The sequence below is a fragment of the Galeopterus variegatus genome, unplaced genomic scaffold (genome assembly GCF_000696425.1).
Source record: "Galeopterus variegatus unplaced genomic scaffold, G_variegatus-3.0.2 Scaffold3418, whole genome shotgun sequence".
Lineage (NCBI taxonomy): Eukaryota > Metazoa > Chordata > Mammalia > Dermoptera > Cynocephalidae > Galeopterus > Galeopterus variegatus.
In genome coordinates this window covers 193,593-204,682 of record NW_007729529.1, presented here as the reverse complement: position 1 = coordinate 204,682, position 11,090 = coordinate 193,593, and the positions used below count along the sequence as shown (strand labels likewise).

At 33.3% G+C, this 11,090-nt stretch overlaps 1 protein-coding gene across 1 annotated transcript in view; it reads left to right on the top strand.

The window, feature by feature from the left end:
- The window catches only part of PKN2 (protein kinase N2), a gene marked incomplete at its 5' end in the record, with an annotated part of 54,033 nt that overhangs the window by 24,895 nt on the left and 18,048 nt on the right, over positions 1-11,090 (top strand). The window contains 7 exons of the mRNA XM_008584999.1: positions 6,093-6,236; positions 6,558-6,633; positions 7,230-7,404; positions 7,617-7,743; positions 8,275-8,405; positions 8,490-8,565; positions 8,641-8,732. Coding sequence (XP_008583221.1) covers positions 6,093-6,236; positions 6,558-6,633; positions 7,230-7,404; positions 7,617-7,743; positions 8,275-8,405; positions 8,490-8,565; positions 8,641-8,732 — 821 coding nt within the window. The remainder of the gene's footprint in view (positions 1-6,092; positions 6,237-6,557; positions 6,634-7,229; positions 7,405-7,616; positions 7,744-8,274; positions 8,406-8,489; positions 8,566-8,640; positions 8,733-11,090) is intronic.

Sequence of the window (11,090 nt, the reverse complement as noted above, 5' to 3'; positions counted from 1 at the left end):
TCATGAATGGATTAATGCTTTCCCTGGGGGGGGGGGGATTAATGAGTGAGTTCTTGCTCTGTTAGTTCCCGAGAGAGCTCATTGCTTAAAAAGACCCTGGCACCTTCTTTCTCTCTCTTGCTTCCTCTCGCCATGTGATCTGCTTGTACCTGCCGGCTCCCTGCCACTTTCCACCATGAGTAGTAGTCATCTGAGGCCCACGCCAGATGCAGCTGTTCCAGAATCGTAAGCCAAATAAACCTCTCTTCTTTATAAATTACCCGGTCTCAGATAATTCTGTTATAGCAACACAAAACGGACTAAAACACCAGCGGTACCTTCAACCATTTCCTTATTGATGCCCTTACAGTATCCTTCAACCTTGTCTTTATACCACACCTGCTGTGGAAACCTCCAACAGCAAATCAATCCTACCATCTGTTTGCTCTGTTCTGATATGCTGAATGCTACTGAAAGTAATCATACCCATTACTATGAATTTTAGTTTCCAACCTCAGCTGGGCTTGCTAACGTGATCCTACATTTCAGATCTTTATCCCATTACTAGCAAGTTTTCTTTGACCTGTCTCTTCAAGTCTCCTCCCCCATCTCAGACTCCTTTGCTTCTGTTTTATGGATTAGATTAAGACTATTAGACCTCAAATTCTTCCTACCACCTGCTAATTTTTCTATGTCTTCCTCCTTGATTTCAGAGAAAGAAGTCTGTCTTTTTCCTGTTAGAGTCTATGATTATCTAAGTTACTGTCTAGTTTACATTCTTTCTAGTCTCCTAAAACCTTGTTCCATCAATTATCCCTGCTGACTTTTTCACCTGTATCTTTAAACCTCTTCTCTCCTCTCACCTCTGATTCTTATTGATATGTTCATATCTCTCCTATTTAAAAAAGTTTTTCCTTTTTCTTTTTTTGCTTTCTACCAGCTCTACTGCCAGGCCTCTTTTTCACGATAAGATTCTTGAAAAAGTAATCTGTGCTCACAATTTATTCTTCCTCACTCTACTGTATATTACACCAAAGTTTCTACTGCTGTAATAGGTTTTGAACAAGACAAATTTTATGCAGTGTTTCTTTCAATCCCCACAAAAATTTTATGAAAAATGTACAATAATTATCACTTTTTTAGAGATTACTGAGGTTCCATGAGTTTAAGTAACTTTTCTCAGGCCACATAGCTAAAAGGTTGTAGAGCTGGGAATGAACATAAGCATCTGACACCAGAGCCAAGTCTGTCTGAAGCCAAAGCCTGTGTTCTTCATCACAGTTGTTTGACTAACTCAACCCTGTTTCTAGCTCATCCTTCTGCTAGTGTAGATTTTCTTAATCTTATCACAGTGTTTTCTTAATAGTAACCAGTCATAATAGTAACAAAGGCTTAACATGTATTGAGATTTTTGTGCTGGGCTTGTATTAATTCCTTTAATTCTCACACAACCTTGGAAGGTTGATACCATTATTATATATATTTTACAGGTGAGCAAACTGAGGCCCAGAAAGGTTAAGTAACTTGGCCAAGGTCACAAAACGGTTAAGTGGTGTGGAGCTAAGATTTAAAACTGTTTGTTCTACAAAAAATTATTTAGTGTACAGGCACAAGGCAATCTGATCCCACTACCCTTGTTTTTAACTGCTGGGCAAGATATGATCTGATATGATACTGCTTAATGTGATCAGACCTCTGCCCCTCCTTATATTAAACCCTTTAGTGCAAGCCTATAACTTACAAGTTAAAGACCAAATTCCTTTGCAAGTCATACAAAGCCCTTCATAACCTATCACTGCCCATCTTTTCACTCTTATTTCCCAAAGCATTTTTATCCCTAGAATATACTTTCTTATTTTTGTACAGTATATATACTTCCTTACCTTTGTACATTCTTTTCCTTCTAATTAATTTGTCCTCTCCTTCTTTAATCTTGTGAGTCATCTCTCAAATTCCAATTTGAACAATTCTGTTCTTCCTACTACCTTTCCCTTACAAAAAAATTGGTCAACTCCCCCTTTCATGTCATTGTGCATATTGTATTTGCCACTTTATTGACAACATTTATTTACATTCCTGTTTCCCCAACAAGACTATTAATTATTTGAGAACAGGACCGTATGTTGCTTATCTTTGTATCTCCATCACAGAAGATACTTAGTATATTCACTAAGTATTAATTAAATGAATGAGAGTAATTTCTGCAAAAACGATTTTAAAAGTAAAAAGCAGTTTTCCTAAACCTTTTTTTTTTTCTACTTCAGCATACCCAAGGGACATGATACACTAAGATTGATATAGTGACTGGAATAGATTCGCAAATAGACACACATTAGAATTTGAGAAGAGAGAGCATGTGTAATTTGAAAATGTCTTCTTCCTTACACAGTCCCACCTTCGGGGCAGAACTGAATCTGAAATAATTCTCCCTGCCCATTATTACAAAGCACTGCTCTAAGGCACAGTCCAAGAATTTTAGCTTTTTCCTCTCTGGTGTTTAAATTAATACTCAAGGCCTGTATTTGGCACTGTGAGAAATACAAAAGAGCTAATAGTGTCCCATACATAAAGGACCCTAAGGTATGATAGGTTAAAAAACTTAATTGAGGCAAAAAAAAAAAAAAAAACGCACCAAAACTACTAAATTGTATTTGAGAAGCCTAGGGAAGAATTCAACCCAACATGAGCTTGCATCCAAAATTTAAAAATACATGAGGATACAACTACCATTAGCAAGCATAAACAGATAATGGGATTATTATATAGAGAACATAAAATAAATGTTTAAAATATTTAAAGAAATATTAAAAAAAAACAAACAAATTAATTCACCCACATACACACACAAAAAAAAAACCGGGGGGTGGGGGGGGAAGAAGATATAACAACTATACTTTCATGAAGTTGTTACAACAAGCAAACGGAAAGGACATTCTTGGGGGGGAGGGGAGAGAGGGAGGAGGGAGGGAGGTGTCAGTGATGGGCCATAATAATCATATACAGTGTATATTGACAAAATAAAAATTTAACAAAAAAAAAAAAAAGAAATATTAAAAGAATTTGAAAACATGAACAAAGAATGAATGATGAGCCAAAAAGACTAGGCAGAGTTTAAATAGAGCCAAGTAAAATGGAATGGCCTATATAGGGATGGCCGGTTCGCTCATTGGGAGAGCGTGGTGCTGACAACACCAAGTCAACAGTTAAGATCCCGTTACTGGTCATCTTTTAAAAAAATAAAATATAATAAAAAATAAATAAAACTGAACTACCTTGAGTTAGTAGTTCTCATGGTGTCCAATAGATGTCGCTGTGTTTCCTTTGAAAAGTTAAAGTATGTGTATATTCTGGTGTATATTCTGATGTCCCAGGGTTCTCAGTGAGCAGGAATCTCAGCCTTCTTTATGCTAATTCCTTTTATGGTAAACATATTCTGTTCTTTTTAAATGGCAGCACATTTTTAAATTTGTTGCTCTTCTTCCTTCACTTAAGTGTAAGAATGATTCAATGTTTCTTACCTTTTTCTCCTTACTTTTTTAGGTCTTCGACTTAAGACAAGCCACACAGATTCATTAACACGGTTTCCTTTTTGATTCTAGATTTAAATTTATAATAGACAAAATGAAGCACAAGTTGGGACAGTCAGCCGTTACTGCTAATCAGTACCTAGCTCAAAAGTACTGCTGAGCATTTTCTGGTAGTAGTTTTATTCCATCTAGGATTTTGTTGCTCCTAAAGTTCAAAATTACCTACAAGTATACCTTACCTTATAGGACCAATCTGTCTCCTCTGGAAAATTGCCAGCAAATCAGCAGTCACATTTTCAGTTTAAATTCTAAACATTAGTGGCATCTCCTTATATAGAAGCCTCTATCTATATGGTACTTTGCTTTTCAGATACTATACTCCTGGTTTACTTACCCAAACTACACTGGATATTAAGGGTTAAAGTGGGATTGAGGTTTCATTACGTAAGTTATGGAGTACTGACATAAGATATTTATATATCATAGCCACCCTTTCCCATATGTTGTAAAAAGAGTGATGCTCACAGGGAGTAATGCAAAATAATAACAAAAAGTGAAAAGCTTTCTATCTAAAACCTCATTGTAGAACTCCAGGAAAGCTAGTTTAAGATCTGTGATGTGACCTTCCGTTTCAAATCTCAGGTCTTTAACATACTTCAGTTTGAAGCATGGAATAAAGACACAGAGGAAAGATTAATTAGTCAGTAGGTTAATTTTAACAGTGAAGGTGTGAGAAATTTTAACAAGTACTAATTCGATTCCCCTCATCTGTGCCCCTTGCATCTGCGAGGTCCATAATACATGTTCTTCCCTGAGACAGTGGAGGAAGATAGGAGAAAGTAGACCTCTCATCCTCTAGTCAAAAAAAAATGTAGTCTAAATTACCAGTCCTCAGTACAATTATTATTCAAATTTATCTCCCTAAATAGATGGGAAATATACTTTTAACTTGAATAGAATATAATAGTATTAGTACCTCATTCCTTCTGTATGCCATTTGCTGATTTTAGAATAATCATATTCTCCTCACTCTTCCCCTCTCATGACAAGTATTCTTTCCCATTTTAATTATGAGTCAGAGAAAAGAAATGAGTTAGGACACCCTGGATCACATACTCACTGATTCTTTTCTTGATTTACTATGAGACCTGGGACATTTTGTTTTGACTTATTTTTTATATGTTGCATTTTGTAAGCATTTTCTCTGTTCATTTGCATCAACTAATTTTACAATTTAAAGTCAAAAGATTTTATGTATGCTAGGGGCTTACATAATAAGATGCCTAAGTTCATAAATTGGGAGTTATTATATGAAAGAAGTTATTTATTACTTTGGAGAGCCTAAAGAGAAAAACCATCTATCTTTTTTTGTGGATCATCTGCATAATCCTGAAAAACAAAATAATGGGAAAATCTGGTGCTTTATGAAAAAATGTGTATAGATTATAATATATATGTAGAGTTCAGTTTATGGCTTGACCCTAACTTATAAACTTTCTACAGGTGCATTTAGTAATTGGTTGTTAAACCCTTAGATATGTTTCTCCACGTAAATGTTATTTTTAATGAGTACAGTGTATTCTCTCATATGGATATGGTATAACCTACTTAATTTGTCCCTGGCCTTTCAAAACGTTCAAGTTCTTGCTAATTTGCTACTTCTGGAAAAAAAAAAAAAAAAAAACTATTTTTGGTGTTATAATAAAATGGACATATCTTTTTACAAAGCTTAGTCCGAATTTCCCTTTTCCTCCCTACCTATGCACACCACTGCACTTACCAGTCTTGCTATCTGGTGGTATTCCTTTGATGATTAAATGACCAAATACTCTTTCATTCCTTTTTTCTGTCTTTCTTCATTCCTTTTTTCTGTCTTTTTTTTTTTTTTTTTTTTTTTGGATGGATGGCTGATACAGGGATCCCTGCCCAAATGACCTAATATTCTCAAGTGCTTAGCACAATACATGGCACATTGTATTTGCAGAATAAATGCTACTTTCAGACCTTTTTCTGGCTTGACAGTGAGATAAGGAAATAAGAAGGTTTGAAGTGGGTTCTTTGAGGCAAGCACTGAGGTCTTTTAGCAATAGGACAGCAAGTGATGGTAAGTGGTGGAGGAAAATCCAAAAGATTGAAGCTGTGAGAGGGAAAGGAGCTTCTGTGGTCATTCATCTGTATTGTTGGTTGTTCCCAGTTATGTATTTTTTTTTTTTTTTTTTTTTTTTTTTTTTTTGGCAGTGCTTCCTGGTTTGGGTATCCAAACCTGTGACCTTGGCATTGCAAGGTTGCACTCTAACCAACCTAACTGGCCAGCCTCCCAGTTATGTATTCTTTAAGTATACTTTAGGAATACCTTAGCTGGAGAATGTCTGAATATAAGTTTTATTCCTCTGAGTGAAAATGTATAAGTTTAAGTAATGTATAATTGAGAAACACTCTTTAAAATAGTGTGGCCTTTCATGTGTTGTATTTGTTTATTGTATTTGTATTTAACATTGTTTGTGATATTTTATTCAACTGTGTGTGTCCAATGATGTCTTTTCTGTTTTCTCTATTTTTTTATTTTTATTTTTTTAATTATCCTAGTCTCGTGAACTGGAAATTTCAGTTTTTTGGCGTGATTGGCGATCTCTGTGTGCTGTAAAATTTCTGAGGTTAGAAGATTTTTTAGACAACCAGCGGCATGGCATGTGTCTCTATTTGGAACCACAGGGTACTTTATTTGCAGAGGTAATAAATGTGTTTTATTAAATGTGCATAACTACAGTTTAAATTATGTATGGAGGCAGCATGATGTAGAAATGGATAGAGTGTTCTGCTGAAAGATAGAGTACTTGAATTCTTGGCTTAACTCTCCCACTGAATAAGTATCTGACCTTGAGACAAATCATTTATCCTCTCGAGGTCTATTTTCTCATCTAGAAGATGAGGGGGTTGGACTAAATTATATCTAAGATTCCCTTAAGCTTTCAAATCTTATGAGTTTAGTGAATTTCATGAACCATAAATCCAATGCTATTTTTATGTCAACTTGAATTTTCTTCACTGCAGGTTACCTTTTTTAATCCAGTTATTGAAAGAAGACCAAAACTCCAAAGACAAAAGAAAATTTTTTCCAAACAACAAGGTAATTACAAAGAATCAAATACAGAGTATTTCTGTGTTTTCTTAAATATAGAAAATCTAATTTTTAAATAGTAATATCCATCTCTGTTTTTCGTTTTAGTTCTTCACTTATTTCTAATTTTTTTTATTAAGGAACATCTTAGACATATCCATAAGTGGAGAGACTAGTGCAGTGTACTGTCACCCAGCTTCAATAACAATCAACTCATGGCCAATTTTGTTTTTTTCATCCACTCACTACTTTCTCATTATTTGAAGCACATCTAGATATCATATTGGTTCATCCATAAATATTATAGATTGTATCTCTAAAAGATAAGGATTCTTTGTAAAACCATAATCATGTGTCATTATTAGACTTAAGGAAAAAAAACCTAACAATTCCTTATGTATTTATTTTTTTAAATATTTATACTATTTTGCACTAGCCTTTAATAGCATATAGTTAAGAATTAGTTATTTTAAGTGACATATTTTGTTTGTTCTTCATAAATTATAAGCTAATGAATATGGATTTTTAAATTATGGTTTTTGGTAATATAGGAAGAAATAACTTTTTCTTTTTCTTTTTTTTTTTTTAATTCACATTATCCATAGGCAAAACATTTCTCAGAGCTCCTCAAATGAATATTAATATTGCCACTTGGGGAAGGCTAGTGAGAAGAGCTATCCCTACAGTAAATCATTCTGGCACCTTCAGCCCGCAAACTACTGTGCCTGCTACAGTGCCAGTGGTTGATGTACGCATCCCTGAACTAGCACCTCCAGCTAGGTATGTGTCTAGATTTTTAAGCATCTCTTATGCAAAATAGTTATTGTGACATTCTTACATGTTGACTGACAGTCTCAATTTTTTCTAAGTGGTATTTTGAAATAAGTGCTCTGTTTACTTAAAAAATATTAAATTGTTTGCTTTAATTTTAAGGCTATTTAAAATACATACTTTTAATTACTGTTTTGGTAAATTACTTTATCTTCTATAAGTGATTCTACAGTAACCAAATTGGACTTTGATCTCGAGCCTGAACCTCCTCCAGCCCCACCACGTGCTTCTTCCCTTGGAGAAATAGATGAATCTTCTGAGTTAAGAGTTTTGGATACACCAGGACAGGTAACGCATTTTAAATCTTGTATAATTCCTTTTCACCAGATGAATTAGCAGTAAAAGCATCATAGTAAAAAAAGTGTACATTTCAATTAAAAATTTTCTCAATGAACTGTGTTTATTCTTCTTGTGAATGGAAGATTCACAATTAAATTAAATCGAGTTGACAGGAGATAACCAAGTTCTTAATGTTGGCATGCCATTGTCATTAGCCTCTGGATGTTCATGGGCACAGATGGAATAGGCTGCTTATGGTAGGACCATGGTAGATGTTAGATGTCACGTTGCCTGAAACACTCTTCATCTTCTAACTTGGTTAACAGTATGCACCGAAGATGATAATAATGTGTTAGTTTTTCACATTTTTTAGTAATTGTAATGTAAAATTAATGGCCATAGAGTGAATAACCAATATCTGATTTTGACTTTTCTCTATTAATACTTACGTTGACTTTTGAAATTTTTTCTTCAAATGTGTTATTGCCAAATGAATTGTTTTCTGAATATTTCTATGGTTTAATGAGTAATATTTTACAGGATTCAGAAGCTGTTTTTGATATTGACCATGATAGAAATAGTATACTTCCAAAATCCCAGTCTGAATATGAGCCTGATACTCCTCAGTCAGGCATAGAATATAGTGGTATTGGAGAACTTGAGGATAGAAGGTAAAGAATATATATGAATTTTGCTACTGCATGTTTAGTACCATACTTTATTGCCTTATTTTTAATTAAAATTACTGTTTGCAGATCTCAGCAAAGGTTTCAGTTTAATCTACAAGACTTCAGATGTTGTGCTGTCTTGGGAAGAGGACATTTTGGAAAGGTAATCTTGAAATTTTTGGAATATCTACAGAACTAATAACTCACATGGGAAATAAGTATTTTAATCTCATTTCAGGTGCTTTTGGCTGAATATAAACACACAAATGAGATGTTTGCTATAAAAGCCTTAAAGAAAGGAGACATTGTGGCTCGAGATGAAGTAGACAGGTTAGTTTTTTAAAAATGAAACTGTTTTTCTGAAGTTGTAAGTTGAGAGAATAGATGTATAAATTGCAATAGCAAAACTTTCTAATTTCATAGTAATATGTGAAAAAAAAGTAAATTAATGTATCTGTACTTGACATAAGTATAATTATGTTTTATTTCTAATCACTTCTTTTTCCCCTTCTTATGACATTAACTGGTTAGTGGATATCAAGGAAAGGTGGTGAAATGCTTAAAATAATTCTGTTAAGTTTTTTATACATGGAGATTTTAAAGTGTTTATGTGGGATGGGAACCGTTATTTATCCATGGTTGAGTGGGACTATCCCATTTCATTTTATGGAAATGGTAATGTCATTTACAGATAATCTGCAATTAACTGAATGGTTAATATATTCTGCTTTTGAAAATATACCTTTCTGTATTTTTTATCTGTTTTTCTTAAAACCATATTTTTAACCATACCATCTCACTTTTCTGAGTTTAGTAAATATAAACTGCTGGGGATACATCTTTTTATAAAATCATTAAAATGCAAAGACTAGGAATAAAGATTGTAATTAGGTTGGAGAATATATTTTAAAATGACTATCTTAATACTGAATGATTAAATATGAAAACTGTTGTTTAAAAGTGGCATATTTCTCACAAAGGCTTCCACTTAATATTTAGTAGTATTTTTCTTATACCGCTAGGAAGAATCTTGATATTAATGGGAGACAGCCCTGTATAATAAAAAGTGCCCTGGACTATGTGTGAGAGGACAGACGTTTCCGGTCCTGGTTGTTCTTTCTTAGTAATGATTTGACCCCAAAGCTGAATATCTTTGAGCCTCAGTTAACCCATATGTATAAAAACTTACATTTTTTGGTAATACTTGCCTTACTAAGTTGTATTAAGTGCTAGATAGATATACCAAATTGCTACTTTTAATGTTTTTCTACCACATGGGTAGTTCTTAGAATTAGGATAGTTCTTAAAAGATTGAGTTTTTTCTTTATGTAAAAAAATCTTTTCCTTTTGGATTTGCCTATTTATTTTTTACCTCTGTTTCTTTTTTACTTTTTCTCATACTCCTCAGTCACATCAAAATAAATACTTTCTTGATATCTGAAACTACTCAGAGAGGATTTTGCTGGATATTTATAAAATAGTTTGAGCACCACATTACATGTTGAGAACTATGTTTTTATGCTATGTAAGCATGATTAAAGCACATCCTTGATCCTACCTTCAGTCTGTTTATACTTGGAATAATAGAAGGGCCAAATGTTTTTCTTTCCTAGAAGAATATTTGCTTTATTCCAGATTCATAATTGGTAAATTCATTTGTTTCCTAAAATAATAGGAAACTGATCACTACTTCCCATTATTCTTGGTGGTTTGTATAGTTCTCTGCTATGTTCTTTCTACAGAGCCAAGTCTTTTGTAGGAAAGCACTTTCTAATTAAATCTAAACAGAGTAATACTAATATTACTGTTAAATAAGAAAGTCCAGACCAGAGGATAGAGCATTCACCAGAACCCAGGCCATTCATTACCCCTACTGAAAACTTTTCTCCAAGGCTAGATTCATTTTCAGTAACATAGAAATAACATAATCTCAAGTAGAACTGGTACAAAAACAGAGAAATGGAAAATTCAAGAGTGAGAAATAAAACTCACTCTTGGAGAGATTGAGGAAGGTAGGAGAAAGGAATAATTTTAAGTTTCTAGCATATCCAAGGGAAGGTAAGAAGCAAATGAATTTAAAATATTAAAAAATTAAACCAGCATATTTTTAAAGATAATATATATTTATTGCTTGCAAGTATGAATAGTAAATAACTCAAATTAAACTAATTATAAATAAACAGAATCTTTTATATTCACTTCCTAGTACATCTTATGATAGATTCATAGAATTTGGTGTTTTTGCATATTAGTAGTTTATTTTTTTTAACAGATATTTCTAAAATACTTGCTGCTCTCTTACATAGTTCTCTTGTATAGTCTAAATTTTTTTTCTATAGTGTGGATTATATTATTTTACTTAGAAAATTGCCCCTTTTTATAGGATAAATTTTTTTTCTATAGTGTGGATTATATTATTTTACTTAGAAAATTGCCCCTTTTTATAGGATATAGGAAATTTCAAATCAGCCTGTTTTTAAATGAATAACAGGACTGGCCGGTTAGCTCGGTTGATTAGAACACAGCCTTATAACACCAAGGCCACGGGTTCAGATTCCCATACCACAATAAATAAATGAATGAGTGAATGAATACGTACTACGTACATATTGTGGATTAACCCCAAAGAATCCCCATACCATAATGAATAAATAAATAAATAAATAGACACACACAAATTGTGGATTA